This window comes from Neovison vison, chromosome 12, assembly GCF_020171115.1.
Source record: "Neovison vison isolate M4711 chromosome 12, ASM_NN_V1, whole genome shotgun sequence".
In the NCBI taxonomy this organism is placed as follows: domain Eukaryota; kingdom Metazoa; phylum Chordata; class Mammalia; order Carnivora; family Mustelidae; genus Neogale; species Neogale vison.
In genome coordinates, this window is record NC_058102.1 from 95,212,643 (window position 1) to 95,235,021 (window position 22,379).

At 42.3% G+C, this 22,379-nt stretch overlaps 1 protein-coding gene and 1 pseudogene across 1 annotated transcript; both read left to right on the top strand.

Moving 5' to 3' along the window:
• Positions 1–15,968: 15,968 nt before the first annotated feature.
• Positions 15,969–17,270, top strand: LOC122891957 (NF-kappa-B-activating protein-like). Its single transcript, XM_044228014.1, is given in 2 exon segments — positions 15,969–16,373; positions 16,376–17,270. Coding segments are annotated over 2 exon segments (1,239 nt in total). The 5' UTR covers positions 15,969–15,985; the 3' UTR covers positions 17,227–17,270.
• Positions 17,271–17,454: 184 nt separating this feature from the next.
• LOC122892737 lies at positions 17,455–17,608 on the top strand (annotated as a pseudogene).
• The last annotated feature ends 4,771 nt before the right edge of the window (positions 17,609–22,379 follow it).

The following is a 22,379-nucleotide window of genomic DNA, read 5'->3' on the forward strand; positions in this document are numbered from 1 at the left end:
CTACTTCTCCCACTCCCTCAGCGGCAACTCCTGCTTATGTTCCCTCTCTCTCTCTGTCAAATAAGTAAATAAAATCTTTTAAAAAAAAAGATATATCAAGGTTATAAATATATTATGCTTCTATCCCTTGTTTTTAAAATCTCATCTTGCCTCCTATTATGAACTCACCCCCTTCAACTCAGGTTTCATCAATCAAAATGCACATTTCATTCCCCACAAGATGAATGGATCTCAGAGTGGGGGGAGTCAAGATGGCAGAGGAGTAGCAGACTGAGATGACATCAGATCGCAGGAGTTCAGCTAGATAGTTATCAAACCATTCCAAACACCTACAAACCCAACAGGAAATTGAAGAGAAGAAGAGTAGCAACTCTAGAAACAGAAAACCGATCACTTTCTGAAAGGTAGGACATGGAAGTGACAGGAAGATAGGCCACGGGGGGAGGGGCCAGCTCCCAGTAAGTGGTGGAACAACAGAGTGCAAAATCCGAACTTTTAGAATTCTACTCCACTGAGGGACATTGCTCCAGAGGCTAAGCAGGGGTGGAGCCCTCATGGGAACAGGGTGGTCTCAGGTCCCATGGGGTCACAGAAGGATTGGGGTGTCTGAGTGTAGCACAGCTCCCTGGTATCAGAGCAGGGAAGCCAGCTACAGAGACAGAGCCAAGGAGTGAGCTCTCAGCTTGGGATTACCATAAACTGTGATCCGTGGCACAGTCGGACCACTGCTCTTTGAGCAGGGACCCCACAAGTGGCAGATCCAGGGAGACCCACCTTCCTCCACTTGAAGAGCAGCACGGCAGCAATCTGCTGGGTTTGGGGCTGTGTGCCAGAGACAGAGATGCTTGGTCACAGGCTGGGTGGGCTCAGAGCGTGGCCAGAGACCAGGGAGACGGGAGTGATTGAGCGCTTTTCACTGAGGGTGCACTGAGGAATGGGACCCTGAGCTCTTGGCTCTTCTGGGCCAGAACTGGGAAGCTGCCATTTTCATTCCTGTGGGAACAAAAGCTCCTGAGAGCAAATCTGAGCAGATTACTTAGCCCAGCCCCTGGCAAGGGGGGTACAATTCTGCCTCAGGCAAAGACACTTGAGAAACACTGCAACAGGCAGTGATTAGCAAGAACATCCAGCCAAGACCAAGTTCACTGATCAATGAGAACTGCGGAACTCCAAAAGAGGAGAGTAAAGCATGGAATTCATGGCTTTCTCCCCATGATTCTTTAGTCTTACAAAGTTGAATAAATTTATTTTATTTTATTTTTTCTTATTCTAATTTAACTTTTCTTCTTTCCTCTTTTAATGATTTTTAACTAGTTTATCTTAATACCTTAAAAAATTTTTTTAGGGGCGCCTGGGTGGCTCAGTGGGTTAAGCCGCTGCCTTCGGCTCAGGTCATGATCTCAGGTTCCTGGGATCGAGTCCCGCATCGGGCTCTCTGCTCAGCAGGGAGCCTGCTTCTCTCTCTCTCTCTCTCTATCTCTCTCTACCAGCCTCTCCATCTACTTGTGATTTCTCTCTGTCAAATAAATAAATAAAATCTTTTTTTTTTTTTAAAGATTTTATTTATTTATTTGACAGAGAGAGATCACAAGTAGGCAGAGAGGCAGGCAGAGAGAGAGGGAAGCAGGCTCCCTGCTGAGCAGAGAGCCTGATGTGGGGCTCGATCCCAGGACCCTGGGACCATGACCTGAGCCGAAGGCAGAGGCTTTAATCCACTGAGCCACCCAGGCGCCCCAATAAATAAAATCTTTAAAAAAAAAAAAATTTTTTAAACCTTCATTATTATACTCATATTTTATCCTTCATTGTATGTAACATTATTTTTTGTATACATATAGGGTTTTTTCTTCTAAAAAATTTTGGGATACAGTTTCTTTTAATAGATCAAAATATACCCTAAATCTAGCACAGGGCTTTGTTCTGGTGTCCAGCCTGAGCAAATTCTCTCCACTTTCTTTTTCTTTCTTTTTCCAACCAACTTATCTTATCGATTCCTTTTTTAGAAATTTTTTAAAATTTTCTTTATATAAACATATATATGTTTAAATCATATTTATTTATTTATTTATTTATTTTTTAGATTTCTTTTTACCCCCTTTCTTCTCCCCCTCGTTTCAGGTCTCTTATGATTTGGTTAGCATACATTTTTTTGTGGTCTTTGTCACCCTTTTAGTATTTTATTCTTATCTAATATCTTATCTAATATCTTATTCTTATCTAATATCTTATCTAATATCTTATTCTTATATATTTATATATATATAATATATATTTATATATATTATATATATAAGAATATAAGAATATATTTATATATTTGTATATTCTTATATAAGAATATTCTTTATATATAAGAATATATTTATATTCCAGAATATATTTATATTTATCCAGATAAGAATATATAAATATATTCTTATATATAAAGAATATTCTTATATAAGAATATATAAATATATTCTTATAGAATAAGAATTAGAATTTATAAGAATAAATATATTCTTATAGAATAAGAATTAGAATATATTTATATATTCTTATATATAAAGAATATTCTTATATAAGAATGTATTTATATATTCTTATCTGGATAAAATGACAGGGCAGAAAAGCTCACCACAAAAAAAAAAGAACAAAAGGCAGTACTGAAGGCTAGGGACCTAATCAATACAGACATTGGTAATATGTCAGATCTAAAGTTCAGAATGACAATTCTCAAGGTGCTAGGTGGGCTCGAAAAAGGCATGGAAGATACTAGAGAAACCCTGTCTGGAGAAATAAAAGCCCTTTCTGGAGAGATAAAAGAACTAAAATCTAACCAAGCTGAAATCAAAAAAGCTAATAACGAGGTACATAAAAAATGGAGGCTCAATGCTAGCTAGGATAAATGAAGCAGAAGAGAGAATTGGTGATATAGAAGACAAAATGATGTAAAATAAAGAAGCTGAGCAGAAGAGAGACAAACAACTATTGGACGACGAGGGGAGAATTCGATAAACAAGTGCTATCATAAGATGAAACAATATTAGATTATTTGGGATTCCAGAAGAAGGGGGGGCAGAAGGTATATTAGAGCAAATTATAGTAGAGAATTTCCCTAATATGGCAAAGGGAACAAACATCAAAATCCCAGGAGGCACAGAGAAGTCCCCTCAAAATCACTAAAAATAGGTCCACAACCTATCATCTAAAAGTGAAACTTACAAGTCTTAATGTCAAAGAGAAAATCCTGAAAGCAGCTTGGGACAAGAAGTCTGTAACATACAATGGTAAAAATATTAGATTGACAGCAGACTTATCCACAGAGACCTGGCAGGCCAGAAAAAACTGGCGTGATATATTCAGAGCACTAAATAAGAAAAATATGCAGCCAAGAATACTATATCCAGCTAGGCTATCATTGAAAATAGAAGGAGAAATCAAAAGTTTCCAGGACAAACAAAAACTAAAAGAATTTGCAAACACCAAACCAGCCCTATAGGAAATATTGAAAGGGGTCCTCTAAGCAAAGAGAGACCCTAAAAGTAGTAGACCAGAAAGGAACAGAGACAATATACAGTAACGGTCACCTTACAGGCAATACAACGGCACTAAATTCATATCTTTCAATAGTTACCGTAAGTGCAAATGGTCTAAATACCCCAATCAAAAGACATAGGGTATCAGGATAAATAAAAAATAAAACCCATCAATGTGTTGTCTGCAAGAAACTCATTTTTTTTTTTAGATTTTATTTATTTATTTGACACACAGAGAGAGAAATCACAAGTAGGCAGAGAGGCAGGCAGAGAGAGAGGGGGAAGCAGGCTCTCCGCTGAGCAGAAAGCCCGATGTGGGACTCGATCCCAGGACCCTGAGATCACGACCCGAGCCGAAGGCAGAGGCCTAACCCACTGAGCCACCCAGGAGCCCCAAGAAACTCATTTTAAACTCAAAAACACCTCCAGATTTAAAGTGAGGGAGTGGAAAACAATTTACCATTCTAATGGATATCAAAAGAAAGCTGGGGTGGCAATTCTTATAAGAGATAAATTAAATTTTAAGCCAAAGACTTATAATAAGAGATGAAGAAGGACACTATACCATACTCAAAGGTTCTGTCCAACAAGAAGATCTAACAATTTTAAATATCTATGCCCCTAACATGGGAGCAGCCAACTATATAAGCCAATTAATAATGAAATCAAAGAAACATGTCAACAATGATACAAATAATAGTAGGGAACTTTAACACTCCCCTCATTGAAATGGACAGATCATCCAAGCAAAAGATCAACAAGGAAATAAAGGCCTTAAATGACACACTGGACCAGATGGTCATCACAGATATATTCAGAACATTCCATCCCAAAGCAACTGAATGCATATTCTTCTCTAGTGCACATGGAACATTCTCCAAAATGGATCACATCCGGGGTCACAAATCAGGTCTCAACTGGTACTGAAAGATTGGGATCATTCCCTGCATATTTTCAGACTGGAATGCTCTGAAGCTAGAACTCAAGAGGAAAAAGAGGAAAGTTGGAAAGAACTCAAACACCTGGAAGCTAAAGAGCATCCTACTAAAGAATGAATGAGTAAACCAGGAAATTAAAGAAGAATTGAAAATATTCATGGAAACAAATGAAAATGAAAACACAACTGTTCAAAAATCTGTGGGACGCAGCAAAGGCAGTCCTAAGAGGAAAGTATATAGTGATACAAGCCTTTCTCAAGAAACAAGAAAGGTCTCAAATACACAACCTAACCCTACACCTAAAGGAGCTAGAGAAGGAACAGCAAAGAAAGTCTAAACCCAGCAGAAGAGAAATAAGAAAAATCAGAGCAGAAATCAATGAAATAGAAACCAAAAGAAGAGTAGAACAAATCAACGAAACTAGGAGCTGGTTCTTGGAAAGAATTAATAAGATTGATAAACCCCTGGCCAGACTTATCAAAAAGAAAAGAGAAAGGACCCAAATAAATAAAATCATGAATGAAAGAGGAGAGATCACAATCAACACCAAATACATACAAACAATTATAAGAACATACTATGAGCAACTATACACCAGCAAATTTGACTATCTAGAAGAAATGAATGCATTCCTAGAGATGTATAAAATACCAAAACTGAACCAGGAAGAAATAGAAAACCTGAACAGACCCATAACCAGTAAGGAGATTGAAGCGGTCATCAAAAATCTCCAAAAAAAGAAGAGCCCAGGGCCAGATGGCTTCCCAGGGGAATTCTACCAAACATTTTTTTTTAAAGATTTTATTTATTTATTTGACACAGAGAGAGAGAGAGAGAGAGAAAAAGAGAGAGAGAATGAGATCACAAGTAGACAGAGCTGCAGGCAGAGAGAGAAGAAGAAGCAGGCTCCCCGCTAAGCAGAGAGCCCGATGTGGGGCTCAATCCCAGGAGCCTGGGATCATGACCCAAGCAGAAGGCAGAGGCTTAGCCCACTGAGCCACCCAGGCGCCCCTCTACTAAACATTTAAAGAAGAATTAATACCTATTCTCCTGAAACTGTTCCAAAAAAAATAGAAATGGAAAGAAAACTTCCAAACTCATTTTATGAGGCCAACATTACCTTGACATTACCAAACCAGACAAAGACCTCATTAAAAAAGAGAATTACAGACCAATATCCTTGATGAACACAGATGTGAAAATTCTCACCAAAATACTAGCCAATAGCATCCGACAGTACATTAAAAGGATTATCCACCACAACCAGGTGGGATTTATTCCAGGGCTGCAAGGTTGGTTCAACATCCACAAGTCAATGTGATACAATGCATTAATAAAAGAAAGAACAAGAACCACATGATATTCTCAATAGATGCAGAAAAAGCATTTGACAAAGTATAGCATCCTTTCCTGATCAAAACTCTTCAAAGTGTAGGAATATAGGGTACATATCTCAATATCATCAATGCCATCTGTGAAAAACCCACAGCAAATATCATTCTCAATGGAGAGAAACTGAGAGCTTTTCTACCAAGGTCAGGAACATGGCAGGGATATCCATTATCACCACTGCTATTCAACATAGTACTAGAAGTCCTAGCCTCACCATCAGACAACAAAAAGAAATTAAAGGCATCCAAATTGGCAAAGGAGTCAAACTATCATGTTTGCAGATGATAGGATAATTTCTGTGGAAAACCCAAAAGACTCCATGACAAATCTGCTAGAACTTGCATAGGAATTCAGTCAAGCATCAGGATATAAAATCAACGCACAGAAATCAGCTGCATTTCTATATACCAACAAGACAGAAGAAAGAAAAATTAAGGGGCACCTGGGTGTCTCAGTGGGTTAAGCCTCTGCCTTTGGATTAGGTCATGATCCCAGGGTCCTAGGAACAAGCCCCCACATCGGGCTCTCTGCTCAGTGGGAAGCCTGCTTCCTCCCCTCTCTCTGCCTGCCTCTCTGCGTACTTGTGATCTCTCTCTCTGTCAGATAAATAAATAAAATTAAAAAAAAAAAAAAAAAGAAAGGTAGAGGGGCACCTGGGTGGCTCAGTGGGTTAAGCCGCTGCCTTTGGCTCGGGTCATGATCTCAGGGTCCTGGGATCGAGTCCTGCATCGGGCTCTCTGCTCGGCGGGGAGCCTGCTTCCTCCTCTCTCTCTCTGCCTGCCTCTATGCCTATTTGTTGTTTTTTTTTTTTTAATTTTTTTTAATTTTTTAAAAGATTTTATTTATTTATTTGACAGAGAGAGAGATCACAAGCAGTCAGAGAGGCAGGCAGAGAGAGAGGAGGAAGGAGGCTCCCTGCTGAGCAGAGAGCCCGATGCGGGGCTCGATCCCAGGACCCTGAGATCATGACCTGAGCCGAAGGCAGTGGCTTAACCACTGAGCCACCCAGGCGCCCCCTCTATGCCTATTTGTGATCTCTCTCTGTCAAATAAATAAATAAAATCTTTAAAAAAAATATATATATATATAGAAAAATTAAGGAGTCAATCCCATTTACAATTGCATCCAAAACCATAAGATGCCTAGGAATAAATCTAACCAAAGAGACAAAGAATCTGTACTCAGAAAAACTATAAAGTACTGATGAAAGAAATTGAGGAAGACACAAAGAAATGGAAAAATGTTCCATGCTCATGGATTAGAAGAACAAATATTGTGAAAACGTCTATGCTACCTAAAGCAATCTACATGTTGCAATCCCTATCAAAATACCATCCATTTTTTCCCCAAAGAAATGGAACAAATAATCCTAAAATTTATATGGAACCATAAAAGACCTCAAATAGGGACACCTGGGTGGCTCAGTTGGTTAAGCAGCTGCCTTTGGCTCAGGTCATGATCCCAGCGTCCTGGGATCGAGTCCCACATCGGGCTCCTTGCTCGGCAGGGAGCCTGCTTCTCCCTCTGCCTCTGCCTGCCTCTCTGTCTGCCTGTGCTCGCTCTCTCTCCCTCTCTCTCTGACAAATAATTTAAAAAAAAAAAAAAATATATATATATATATATATATATATATATATATATATAAAAAAACTCAAATAGCCAGAGGAATGTTGAAAAAGAAAGCCAAAGTTGTTGGCATCACAATTCCAGACTTCAAGCTCTATTACAAGGTTGTCATCATCAAGACAGTATGGTAATGGCACAAAAACAGACACACAGATCAATAGAACAGAATAGAGAGCCCAGAAATAGACCCTCAACTCTATGGTCAACTAATCTTTGACAAAGCAGGAAAGAATGTCCAATGGAAAAAAGACAGTCTCAGGGCGCCTGGGTGGCTCAGTGGGTTAAAGGCTCTGCCTTTGGCTCAGGTCATGATCCCAGGGTCCTGGGATGGAGCCCCACATCGGGCTCTCTGCTTAGCAGGGAGCCTGCTTCCTTCTCTCTCTCTGCCTGCCTCTCTGCCTACTTGTGATCTCTGTCTGTCAAATAAATAAATAAAATATTAAAAAAAAAAAAAGAAAGAAAAAAGGCAGTCTCTTCAACAAATGGTGTTGGGAAAATTGGGCAGTCACATGCAGAAGAATGCAACTGGACCATTTCCTTACACCACACACAAAAATAGACTCAAAATGGATGAAATACCTCAATGTGAGACAGAAATCCATCAAAATCTTTGAGGAGAACACAGGCAGCAACCTCTTCTACCTTAGCCACAGCAACTTCTTCCTAAAAACATCACCAAAGGCAAGGGAAGCAAGGGCAAAAATGAACTATTAGGACTTCAAGATCAAAAGCTTTTACACAGCAAAGGAAACAGTTAATACAACCAAAAGATAACTGACAGAATGGGAGAAGATATTTGCAAATGACCTATCAGATAAAGAGCTAGTATCCAAAATCTATAAAGAACTTATCAAACTCAACACCCAAATAACAAATAATCCAATCAAGGAATAGGCAGGGGCATCTGGGTGGCCCAGTGGGTTAAAGCCTCTGCCTTCGGCTCTCTCTCTCTGCCTGCCTCTTTGCCTACTTGTAATCTCTGTCTGTCAAATAAATAAATAAAATCTTTAAGAAAAAAATGCAACCTGCTACTTAAATATTCTATTTTTCCTTTCTACCAATCCTGCTGCTTACAGGGTATAGGGGAGATGAAATCTCCATTCAATGCCATGCTCTTTTGCCCAGTCTTGCATATCATGACCTTGAAACCTGACCTCCCAACTCTATTGAGTGGAAGTACTTGGTACTCAACTTCTCTAATTCCCTAACGGTGGCAGCCTGGTTTTGCATGGTGATAGGGAAAAACTTGGGTTCAACCCAACACAGTGTCTACACAAACCAGGACTCATTTAGAACCTTCTTCAGGGGTTCCCTGGGTGGCTCAGTTGATTCAGCATCTGCCTTCAGTTTTGGGTCTTGATCCTGGGATCTAGCCCTGAATCAATAGGAAGCCTGTTTCTCCCTCTCCCTCCCCTGCTCTCCGCCGCCTTGTGCTTTCTCTTGCTCTTTCTTCCACTATCTGTCAAATAAATAAATGAAATCTTAAAAAAAAAAAAAAAAAGAATGCTCATTCAGAGGGAGGGGCTACTATAATCAATTTGCCAACCACTCAGTGGTTGGGTACTATGGCAAATAGATCCACACTTTTGTGGCAATTGCCTTCGGTGTTGTTCCAAACACAAGGGGCATGCTGTTACTTCATGAACCAAGTCACTGTATCTCCAGAGCAAGCCACCATCCTTGGCAAAATGCCATCGCACCCAAGCACCTCAGTGGCCACTCTTCCTATGCACCCAATTTGCTCTGTCTACAGTGGGGCAGTAGCTTCCCGACTGCCAGGGGGTGTCAGTCCCTTACACAGGGATAGACGGTAACAACTACTTCAGGCTCTTGCAAGAGAACCCAAAAGTCTTTCCATATATATATTCTTTTAATTTTTAAAGTCATCTCCACTAAACCCAACATGGGCCTCAAAGTCTCCACTCCGAGGACAAGAGTCTCGGGTTCCACCAACTGAGTCGGCCAAGCACCCGTCTTTCCACATATTCTGACCCTACAAGGGTTTATTGCTAAATATCCACCCCTTAGCTTCTCCCCAGCCGAGCCAAAGGGTAAGATCCCTTTAGAGCAGGCCAGCTGTCAGCACAAAGGGTTAATGGCTAGGCTTTCTGAGTGATCACCCACCAAACTGCTCTAAGTCCAACCCAAGGGAGGCTATAGTTCATTCCTCTTCCATCCAGATGGTGTCAGTGTTGGGCTGAAGAGCCACTGCGATCCCCAGAAGCAGATGGTCCCACTAGATCTGTAAACAAAGCATTAGCGGGAATTCCTCCCCTCCCCCTCCCTCTCTACCCGCCACAGGGGTCACCTCAGGAATAGGGGTGGGGCATTTGGAGGATTTTCATGGATTTACAGGGCCTACTTGCGCTGCCTTTCTGGACCAAGTGGGCTGGGGACGGAGTGTTCTGTTACAAACAGGCATGGCTCTTAATCAAAGTGTAAGTTTGAGCCATGGCAAATAACACACGTAATGGTAAAACGTTCAAAGCTTTCCCTTTTAGACTGAGAGAATAATCTGTAGCTGCCCATGATTCCTACGTCTGTTTGGTATTGTACTGGAAATCCTGATAAGTACAATAATGACACATGACAAATTACAAGGTATACGAATCTTAAAAAGGAAAATATATGATTATTTACATGATAATTATGTGTGCAAAAACGTTTTAAGTCTACAGATAAATTATTAGAATTAAAAAATTAAGAAGATCAGGGCGGGGGTGCCTGGGTGGCTCAGTGGGTTAAAGCCTCTGCTTTCGGCTCAGGTCATGATCTCAGAGTCCTGGGATCGAGTCCCGCATCGGGCTCTCTGCTCAGCAGGGAGCCTGCTTCCCTCTCTCTCTCTCTGCCTGCCTCTCTGCCTACTTGTGATTTCTCTCTGTCAAATAAATAAATAAAATCTTTAAAAAAAATAAAATAAAATAAAAAAATAAAAAAAATAAAGTACTTCAGCAGATAGCAATTTTTTTTCCTGGTAGTGACTTAAACTCACCTATATTCTTCAAGGACCATTAATGGTCCTTCCTAGATTGGGTTATTGTCATTTTCTATTGACCCTAAGGATAGAGCATGATCTCCAGGCCAGCAGAACATAACACCATTGGGACTGGAAGCCAAAATTTCCCTAGTGGGGGCGCCTGGGTGGCTCAGTGGGTTAAGCTGCTGCCTTCGGCTCGGGTCATGATCCCAGGGTCCTGGGATTGAGTCCTGCATCGGGCTCTCTGCTGAGCAGAGAGCCTGCTTTCCTCTCTCTCTCTCTCTGCCTGCCTCTCTGCCTACTTGTGATCTCTGTCTGTCAAATAAATAAATTTTTTTAAAAAATCTAAAAAAAAAAAAAAATTCCCTAGTGGATCACTAGACATAATAGTACAGATACACTCCTATTTCTACACCTTGGATTCCTAGACTTGTAAATTCTGGCTATGGGAAGACAATGCCAGGGATTGGATGATGACTTAGAGCACACGCAGCCTACTGAAGGACACTGCCCCAGACTGGAAAGGTATTGCTACCTAGCTGAGCACAGCAACTGAGTCTTCCGAAGTCTGTTCCTTCATTTTATCGACCCAAATACTTTTTTTTCCCCTAAGATTTTATTTATTTATTTGAGAGAGAGAGCAACTGTGAGAACACAAGTAGGAGGAACAGCAGAGGAAAAGGGAGAAGCAGGCTCCCTGACTTGGGGCTTGATCCCAGGACTCCAGGATCATGACCTGAGCTTAAAATAGATGCTTAACCAACTGAACTACCCAGGTGCCCCAACTCAGCTACTTTGGAATGAAGGGAAATACCGTGAGACCAGTGAATTCCCCAAGCATGAGCTCAGTGCAGCACTCCCTTTGCAATAATAGCTGTGAGCTCCTCCATTCGAAGCAATTCTGTGTGGATAATGCGCTCTGTAGGTCCACAGATGGTAGTTTTGGCAGAAGCACTGCATTCAGGAAAGGCAAATTCATGTACACACAGTATGTGTTGATTTCAATAAGAACAAAGTCTTATTATCTTTCCAAGATGGAAGTGATCCAATGTAATCCACCTGTCACTAGGTAGATGGCTGAGGACCCACCCTGGGGAGTGGTGCCGTGTTGGGAATGCAGTCTTGGTCTTCACTGCTGGCAGATGGGGCACTCAGTGACGGCTGTAGCCAGGTGAGTCTCAGTGAGTGAAAGTCCCTGTTGCTGAGTCTATACATAAACTCCATCCCTGTCATCATATTAGTTCCCACCATGCCCCATTGTCTACTGGACTCCCTGCCTGACCCTAACCTGAGATCTGCCAGATACCTTTCCTACTGAAATATAAAAATTAAGGGGAGGGGGCGCCTGGGTGGCTCAGTGGGTTAGGCCGCTGCCTTCGGCTCAGGTCATGATCTCAGGGTCCTGGGATCGAGTCCCGCATCGGGCTCTCTGCTCAGCAGGGAGCCTGCTTCCTCCTCTCTCTCTCTCTCTGCCTGCCTCTCTGCCTGCTTGTGATCTCTCTCTGTCAAATAAATAAATAAAATCTTTAAAAAAAAAAAAAAAGACATCTTATTCCAGCAATATCTGGATGTATCTCAGATACATCAGTCTAAAAACACCTGAACTCTAATTAATTCTATTTCTCCACTTATAATTAAAAATTGAGTGATTGAAAAAGTAAGATGAAATAAAATCGAGTGACTGGCAACTATGTCTACTAAGACACTCGAGCCAGAAGAAGTGTCTTGGAGATCCCCATTTGTCTTGCCACCTACATCAAATCAGTGGCCAACCCTGATCCAGTTCTACCTATTTTTCTTTTAAGATTTTATTTATTTGACAAAGAGAGCACAAGCAGAGGGAGGAGAAGATAAAGGGAGAAGGAGAAGCAGGCTCCTGGCTGAGCAGGAAGCCCCACATGGGACCCAAGCCAAAGGCAGACACTTAACTGACTGAGCCTCCCAGGTGCCCCTCAGTTCTACCTATTAATGTAATTTGTATAAATGTAGTTCAAACACATTCACTCCCACTTCTCTCTGCATGGCTCCCACTTTCCCAGAGACTCTGATCACTTTTGCCTACATCCAGAGTCAGCAAACTTTGTCTGCAGAGGGTCAAGTAGTACATATTTTAGGATTTGCAAACTGTATGGTCTCTGTTACAGCTACTCAGTTCTGCTGTTGTAGCAAGAAAGCAGCCATGAACAGTATGCAAATAAATGAGCATGGCTGTGTTCCAATACAATTTTATTTAAGGACACTGAAATTTGAACTTCAGGTACTATTCACAAGTCACAAAATATTAATCATTTGACTTTATCCCCCAACCATCTAAAAATGTATAAAATGGGGTACCTGGGGATGCATGGGTGCCTCAGTTGGTTAAACATCTGCCTTCAGGAGCACCTAGGTGGCTCACTGGGTTAAAGCCTCTGTCTTCAGCTCAGGTCATGATCCCAGGGTCCTGGGATTGAGGCCCACATCGGGCTCTCTGCTCTGCGGGGAGCCTGCTTCCTCCTCTCTCTCTGGCTGCCTCTGCCTACTTGTGATCTCCGTCTGTGAAATAAATAAATAAAATCTTAAAAAAAAAAAAAAAAAGTCTGCCTTCAGCTCAGGTCATGATCTCAGGATGCTGGGATCTGAGTCCCCTATCAGGCTCCTTGCTCAGCAGGGAACCTGCTTCTCCCTCTGCCTGCCACTCCCGCTGCTTATGTGCTCTCTTTCTCTCTCTATCTCTGACAAATAAACAAAATCTTTAAAAAAAAAAAAGAGAAGAAGAAGAAAAGAAAATGGGGTGCCTGGCTGGATCAGTTGGTAGAGCATGTGACTCTTGATCTCAGGGTCATGCGTTTGAGTCCCACGTTGGGTGTAGAGATTATAAATAAACTTTTAAAAATTAATAATTTAATTACAATGTAGGAATTATTCTTGTATTCATGGACTACATAAACAGGATCCTGCTCCATCCTCTTGCATAAATTCTCTTTAGATGTTCTTATAAGACTGATTATATCGGGGCGCCTGGGTAGCTCAGCAGGTTAAAGCCTCTGCCTCTGGCTCAGGTCCTGATCGCAGGATCCTGGGATCCAGCTGGGCTCTCTGCTCAGCAGGGAGCCTGCTTCCCCACCTCACCCCACCCCCACTCTCTCTCTGCCTGCCTCTCTGCCTACTTATGATCTCCATCTGTCAAGTAAATAAATAAAATCTTTAAAAAAAATTTTTTAGGGCGCCTGGGTGGCTCAGTGGGTTAAGCCGCTGCCTTCGGCTCAGGTCATGATCTCAGGGTCCTGGGATCGAGTCCCACATCGGGCTCTCTGCTCAGCAGGGAGCCTGCTTCCTCCTCTCTCTCTCTCTGCCTGCCTCTCTGCCTACTTGTGATCTCTCTCTGTCAAATAAAATAAAATCTTAAAAAATAAAATAAAATAAAAAAATAAAAAATAAAAAATTTTTTTTTTAAATTTTAAAAATTTAAAAATTTAAAAAAATATATATTTTTTAAAGATTTTATTTATTTACTTGACAGACGGAGATCACAAGCAGGCAGAGAGGCAGGCAGAGAGAGAGGCAGAGAGAGAGGAGGAAGCAGGCTCCCCGCCGAGCAGAGAGCCCAATGCGGGGCTTGATCCCAGGACTCCGAGATCATGACCTGAGCTGAAGGCAGCGGCCCAACCCACTGAGCCACCCAGGCACCCCTTAAAAAATTTTTTTAAAAAGACTGATTATATCATTCCCCACTTTTTAAATTTAAATTCAATTAATTAAAATGTACTGGATTATTGGTTTCAGAGGTACAGACCTGTGATTCATCAGCCTTATATAACACCCAGTGCTCATTCCATCACATGGTGCCCTCCTTAATGTCCATCACCCAGTTACCCCATCTCTCTACCCTCCTCCACTCCAGCAACCCTCAGTTTGCCTCCTATGATTGGGAGTCTCTTATGGGTTGTCTGCCTCTCTGGTTTCCTCCTGTTTTGTTTTTTTCCTCTCTTCTCCTCTGATCCTGTCTTGTTTCTTAACTTCTGCATACCAGTGAAATCATATAATACTTGTCTTTCTCTGATTGACTTATTTTACCTAGCATAATACCTTCTAGTTCCATCCACATTGTTGCAAGATTTCTTTTTTTTTTTTTTTTTGCAAGATTTCTTTTTTTTGATGGTTAAGTAATACCCCATTCTGTATTTATATACCACATATATATGGTCATATATATATGACCATGTCAATGGACATCGGGACTCTCTCCATAGATTGGTTATTGTGGACACTGCTGCCGTAACCATTGGGGTGCAGGTCCTCCTTTGGATCATAATATTTGTATCACTGGAGTAAATACCAGTAGCGCAATTGTCGGGTTGTAGGGTTTCAACTGTTTTTTTTTTTTTTTTAATTTTATTTTTTAAAGATTTTTATTTATTTATTTATTTATTTGATAGACAGAGAGAGATCACAAGTAGGCAGAGAGGCAGGCAGAGAGAGGGGGGGGGGGAAGCAGGCTCCCCGCTGAGCAGAGAGCCCGATGCGGGGCTCGATCCCAGGACCCTGAGATCATGACCTGAGCTGAAGGCAGAGGCCTAAACCACTGAGTCACCCAGGCGCCCCCCCCCTTTTTTAAAGATTTTTATTTATTTATTTATTTGATAGACAGAGAGAGATCACAAGTAGGCAGAGAGGCAGGCAGAGAGAGGGTGGGGGAGGGTTTCAACTTTTGAGGAATCTCCATACTGTTTCCCAGAGTGGCTGCACCAGCTTGCATTCCCACAAAAGTGTAGGAGGTTCCCCTTTCTCCACATCCTCACCAACACCTGTCGTTACCTGACTGGTTAATTTTAGCCATTCTGACTGGTGTGAGGTCGTATTTCATTGTGGTTTTGATTTGTATTTCCCCGATGCCGAGGGATGTTGAGCACTTTTTCATGTATCTGTTCGCCATTTGAATATCTTCTGCCCATTTCTTTTTTTTTTTTCCAAAGATTTTATTTGTTTATTTGTCAGAGAGAGAGAGAGAATGCGAGTGTACAAACAGGAAGAGCAGCAGGCAGAGGCAGAGAGAGAGAAGCAGGCTCCCTGCCAAGCAAGGAGACCAATGTGGGACTTGATCCGAGGATCCTGGGATCATGGCCTGAGCTAAAGGCAGAGGCTTAACCCACTGAGCCACCCAGGCACCCCTCTTACCTTTTTATAAAAAATGGCCAGGGGTGCCTGGGTGGCTCAGTGGGTTAAGCTGCTGCCTTCGGGTCCTGGGATCGAGTTCCGCATCAGGTTCTCTGCTCAGCAGGGAGCCTGCTTCCTCCTCTCTCTCTCTCTGCCTGCCTCTCTGCCTACTTGTGATCTCTCTCTGTCAAATAAATAAATAAAATCTTTTTTAAAAAAGAAAATGGCCAGTCACGTGATAAAGACTAAAACACTTCTAGGAATTTTTATGAGTTCGTTTATCAAAAACATTTTGTAAGAAGGCGCGACGGCGGCTTAGAGACGCGAACCGACCGAGATCTTCCTAGGCTCGCGAGAACGCCCCCTTCCCTAGCGGTTTAGGGGATCCAGCGGCCGCGATGGCCCCTGTGTCGGGTTCGCGCAGCCCTGAGGGATCGGCCTCGGGCTCCGGGGGGAAGCGTCGCAGTTCGTCCAGGAGCCGTAAGCCCAGCCGATCCGCCCGCTCCCCGCGGGGCCGTCGCTCGCGCTCGAGATCTCGCTCGCACTCTTGCTCTCGGAATGGTCTCAGCCATCAGCTGGGCAGCTTCGGTCAGGGCTCGCGAAACCAGTCCTACCGTTCCCGCTCGCGGTCTCGCTCCCGGGAGCGGCCCTCGGCGCAGCGGGGCAACACCTTCGCTTCAGCCTCCTCGACCGCGTATTATGGCGGCTACTCGCGCCCCTACGGGAGCGACAAGCCGTGGCCCAGCCTTCTGGACAAGGAGAGGGAGGAGAGCCTGCGGCAGGAGAGATTGAGAGAGAAAGAATTGGAGAACTGGGAGCTCCTGAAGTATGGGGACTTTCTCCAAAGAATCCAGAAGCAGACTCTGATGAACACACCCCAGTGGAGGCCGACGAGCCGAAGAGAGGCACCAGTTCAGCGTCTACTTCAGAAGAAGAAAAGAAGAAGAAGAAGTCTAATCATTCAAAAGAGAGGTCCAAGAAAAAGAGAAAGAAGAAATCCTCTAAAAGAAAACGCAAGAAGTACTCTGATGACAGCGACAGTGACTCTGACTCAGACTCCAGCGATGAAGATACAAAAAGAAGAGCAAAGAAAGCCAAGAAAAAGGAAAAGAAGAAGAAACATAGATCGAAGAAATACAAGAAAAAGAAGTCTAAGAAGAATAGAAAAGATTCCAGTGATTCAAGCTCTAAAGATTCCCAGGAAGAGTTTCTGGAGAATCCCTGGAAGGATCGATCAAAGCCTGAAGAACCCTCAGACTTAATTGGCCCAGAGGCTCCAAAAACACTTGCCTCTCAGGATGATAAACCTTTGAACTATGGCCATGCGCTGTTACCTGGTGAGGGTGCAGCTATGGCTGAATATGTGAAAGCAGGGAAACGTATCCCAAGAAGAGGTGAAATTGGCTTGACAAGTGAAGAAATTGCATCATTTGAATGTTCGGGTTATGTAATGAGTGGTAGCAGGCATCGCCGAATGGAGGCCGTGCGACTGCGGAAAGAGAACCAGATCTATAGTGCTGATGAGAAGAGAGCCCTGGCGTCCTTTAACCAAGAAGAGAGGCGAAAGAGAGAAAACAAGATTCTGGCCAGTTTTCTAGAGATGGTATACAGAAAAACTAAAGGGAAAGATGACAAATAGGCATTTTCTGATTGTTCAGCAGACATTTTTAACAAAAAAGTCTGGATTCCATATATACATACAAAAAGATTACTATGATCTGAAAAAGCTTTATAGTGCTCCTGTGCCTTCTATTAAACTCTTTCAGTCCTTCAATAAAAAGCTGCTTACTGATATAATTTTAGCAAGTTCTTTGGGTTATTTTTGGATTGGCCATAATAACTTTCTGGTTTAAAAATCCAAATTACAAGCTTTGCGCAGTGGCAGTATCGTAGCCAATGAGGTTTATCCGAGGCGCGACTATTGCTAATTGAAAAATCCAAATTACAAATAAAATCATACTGTGCTTGGGGAGGTGGCATTGAGAGAAAGTGTCAGTAAGATCAGAAACAACTCTCAAATCATGGGGCAGTGCTCCTATTAGCTCTCCGTGATGCCTGTCCCCCACCCCCACCCCCACGGAACTGGTGGGAAGTCATCATTCCTCTCTGTTGAATGTGTTACAAATGGACTTGATAGAAACATACAGGAGTCCACTTTTGTTAACAAGTTGAAGGCATTGCTGAAAAAAGCAAATCTGGAATTTGAAAATCGACTTGTATAATATATAGTCTGCCCTGGAAGTATTGTATTTTGGTTTTAGTCCCTACCTCTACCCCAGATTCAACAAACAAGCCAGAAAGACTAACCCACAGATTTACTGAGTTGAAAATGTGAATGTTAGAGTTTTAAGTTCTTAAAATTTTGAGTTCTTAAAAATGGTTCTTCAAATATAAAATACTGGGAGAGGTACAGTTGTGCCAATATAAGTACATTATCCATCTAAGCTATGGATTTGAATACTGAAAATAAATGGGAGTCAACTATGGTTAGGAGTTTTAATAAGGAAAAATATACTGAAGCATTGTTGTTTTTTTTTTTTTTTAAAGATTTTATTTATTTATTTGACAGACAGAAATCACAAGTAGGCATAGAGGCAGGGAGAGAGAGAGAGGAGGAAGCAGGCTCCCCGCCAAGCAGAAAGCCCGATGCGGGACTCGATCCCAGGACCCTGAGATCATGACCCGAGCCGAAGGCAGTGGCTTAACCCACTGAGCCACCCAGGCGCCCCCTGAAGCATTGGTTTTAATTTAGTTTTGTAAGGATGAAGTTAAAAGGATATTAAATATATTTTAACTGTGCTTTATGTAATAAGCATATTTCATTTTAAACATTGTTAAACGTTTCAGTTTACTTTTTACATCTGTCATTTGGTTTAACTTTTTTTTTTTTTTTTAAGATTTTATTTATTTATTTGACAGAGAGAGATTACAAGTAGGCAGAGAGGCAGGTAGAGAGAGAAGGAGGAGGAAGCAGGCTCCCCGCTGAGCAGAGAGCCCGATGCGGGACTCGATCCCAGGACCCCGAGATCATGACCTGAGCCGAAGGCAGCGGCTTAACCCACTGAGCCACCCAGGCGCCCTGGTTTAACTTTTTTTATAGAACTCCTCACTTTATCACTTTTTTAATGGCTGCTATTGAACTTTTAAGTTTTGGAGAAATGGGACTAGCAGTTCGTGATCCTTCTTCCTATTATTTTGTTCAATTTGAGTTGTTAGGTGAAGGGAAAGGGGACAGTGGAAGCTTTGGCTGTTCCTGTTAAGGTTGTTTTGAGCTGTGTTGTTATGTATCTAGAGTAAGTCTAAATTACCTAGGGGATGGGGAAGTTTTAACTCTGTGGTTATAAAACGTCCCCTCTCTTTGTAATAGTTTAAGGTGTTTTTTCCCCTGAGTTTTAAAAGAAGGCAGTCATATTTCAAAGCATAGGTAAGAAGTTTTACTATTTAACATGTGTTCTGGGAAAGTGTCTGCCTTTAACCCACAGCTGAGGAACTAAACCACTTGGCATGTAGCAACATTTATGACCCCTGAATCTGAAATGATTTCTGTTTATCATCGTTGCTGCCTAACCTGATAAATATCTTGTTTCCAAAAGGTAAAAGGAAGCTAGATTCCAAATTTATGAGTTATAATCCATCTACTTCCCTGCATAATAAAACCTAAATTTATAATCCTTATTTAAGAATTTTGTTCTCTAAGAACATTATTTTTTGTTATTGGCTCCTAGAGACTGAATGAGTTTGCACTCTTATTTTCAGTAGGCAAAGCTGCTTAAGTGCAACAACTCTGTGATAGAGGATTATTGTGGGTTTTTATTGGGTTTTCCTGTGTCCTTCACAGAGTAGATATTCAGTAACTGAAAGAAAGCATATTAATGTATTTCAGAACTTTGTCATTTCTTTCATCAGGGTTTGTTCAGGAAAGATCTGCCAAAGAACAGCTTCAGTAGCATGTTCTTTGGCAAAGAGGAGGGTAGAATAAAAGGGCTGAAAAGTATTTTATTTTGAGCTCATGAGAGTTACTGCTTCAGACTGTGTTGAGTCATCTGAGCCATAAGTCCAATAGGGGACCTGTTGTATTTGAAATGTCTGTTTTGTTCTTCAGGAAGACTTATTTAGTTTTCCACCTCCTTGCCTGTTGTTCTGATAAGATTTTCCCTTCTTTTATGTTTATTGCACAAATGTAACAGTTAAAGAAGAAAAATGACCCACAGTCTTACCGCAGTTGTCCTTAGTATTCTGTGTTCCCTTCCAGTGCTTGTCTGCATAAATATGTATTCTGACATGCCTGTAAGTAATCACCCACAATGTAATCTTGTCTTTGGTGTTTTAAACCTTTACAGTCAGGCAAGACAGCCTCCCAGGGATGGTAGGAACAAGTGGTGATCTGGTGTGAGGACGGAAGGAAAGCGGACCAGAAATAAGTAAGGGTGGCAGTCAGCCCTTCCCTGTTTGATGGCGCCTGTCAGGAAGCCGCCGCGCTGCCATCCCAGCTGTGACGCTGTGTGGTGCACAGCACACCGGGTGGCGGTGTGGGAGTGGACTGGCTAACCGTGAGGCTTACGTCACCCTGCGTGAAGGGGTTTGTGAGTGGGCAGATCTTTAGACTGGCTATCTTACGTGCTGCAGAACTGTCACCATTTCTCTTTGCCCCAGTTTTGCCCAGTAAAGAGGAGTGTCTGCTAGAGAATGAGGCTCAGGTGGGGGAATAAGCAGCCAAGTAACACTCTCAGTTTTTACCCTGACAGGTGAATTTTAGCAAATCTCTAAACTTGGCTTCTGTACCTGTAAGACTCAAGTGATGTAGACAGTGATGGGAATGACCACCTAGAAATGGAAAACAGCTTACTGGTTACTCTGCTAATGTGATGGAAGTTGCCAAATGGAAAGTGAATGAATGAATGCAAAAAATGCAGCCGGATTGTTTGCCACAAGTTTATTATTCAATAAATATTCTGTGGTTTGAAAAAAAAAAAAAAAACATTTTGTAAGAACTCACTACATAAAAAGTTCCTTTGGAATTTGGTCCACAAATTCACTTAACAGGCCAGAAATTTAAAACCTTTAAGTAAACAAGAAAGTGGAAAATCCCTAATCCTATTACGTGTAATTACTAAAGGGATATACACACATATCAAAAAGTTTTGCTGGGGAGCCTGGGTGGCTCAGGGGGTTAAGCCTCTGCCTTCAGCTCAGGTCGTGATCTCAGGGTCCTGGGATTGAGCCCTGCATCGGGGCTCAGCAGGGAGCCTGCTTCCCTCTCTCTCTCTGCCTGCCTCTCTGCCTACTTGAGATCTCTCTGCCAAATAAATAAATAAAATCTTAAAAAAAAAAAAAAAAGTTTTGCTTACACAAGGTACAAACTATAAATGGGAGGTGCTTTTTTTTTTTTTATAGATTTTATTTATTTATTTGACAGACAGAGATCACAAGTAGGCAGAGAGGCAGGCAGAGAGAGAGGAGGAAGCAGGCTCCCCGCTGAGCAGAGCGCCCGATGCGGGACTCGATCCCAGGACCCTGAGATCATGACCTGAGCCGAAGGCAGTGGCTTAACCCACTGAGCCACCCAGGCGCCCGGGAGGTGCTTTTTGAGTAAAAACAAAGAACTAGCTGATATCCTTGGTTTTGTCACCATAGCTCAGATGAAGAGACCCAAATTTGCTGTCAACTCCCGTGACTGAAAAAATTGAAGATAAAAAGCTCAATTAGTTTTATTTCATATTTTTCCAGTCATTAATGGAGATGTAACTATGAAAGATTAAAATTGCCTTAAAAGGGGGTTGAAATAGCAGCTATGAAGGCAAAATTCAAGCATGATTCCAAGGATGCTTTCAGCGTTAGAGTTAGCTTCCTTTGTCAAACAAAAATCTTCGCAACTTCATCAAAAACTTCATCAACAGGAGTGCCTAGCCAGCTCATAGGTGGAGCAGGCAACTTTTTTTTTTTTTTTTTAAAGATTTATTTGTCAGAGAGAGAGAGAGTCAAGCAGAAGGAGAAGCAGGCTCCCTGCCAAGCAAGGAGCCCAATGCAGAGCTCTGATCCTGGGAACCCCAGGTTCCTGATCTGAACCAACTGAGCCAGCCAGGTGTCCCAGAGCCCGAAATTCTTGATCTCTAGGCTGTAAGTTCGAGTTCCACCTTGGTTGCAGAGATTACTTAAAAATAAAATCTTAAAAAAAAAAAATAGGGGCGCCTGGGTGGCTCAGTGGGTTAAGCGTCTGCCTTTGGTTCTGGTCACGATCTCAGGGTCCTGGGATCAAGCCCTGCATCGGCCTCTCTGCTCAGCGGAGAACCTGCTTCCCCCTCTCTCTCTGCCTGCCTCTCTGCCTACTTGTGATCTCTCTAGCTGTCAAATAAATAAAATCTTAAAAAAAAAAAAGGGGGGGGCACCTGGGTGGCTCAGTGGGTTAAGCCGCTGCCTTCGGCTCAGGTCATGATCTCAGAGTCCTGGGATCGAGTCCCGCATCGGGCTCTCTGCTCAGCGGGGAGCCTGCTTCCCTCTCTCTCTCTCTGCCTCTCTGTCTACTTGTGATTTCTCTCTGTCAAATAAATAAATAAAATCTTAAAAAAAAAAAAAAAAAAAAAAAAAGGGCAGGGGGCACCTGGGTGGCTCAGTCGGTTGAGCACCTGCCCAGGCCATGATCCCAGAGTCCTGGGATGGAGTCTCGAATCACCTCCCTGCTCATCAGAAAGTCCGCTTCTCCCTCTGCCAGCTGCTCCCCCTGCCTATGCTCTGCCTCTCTCTTAAATAAATAAATACAAATCTTAAAAAACAAAAAAAAAAAAACAAAAACAA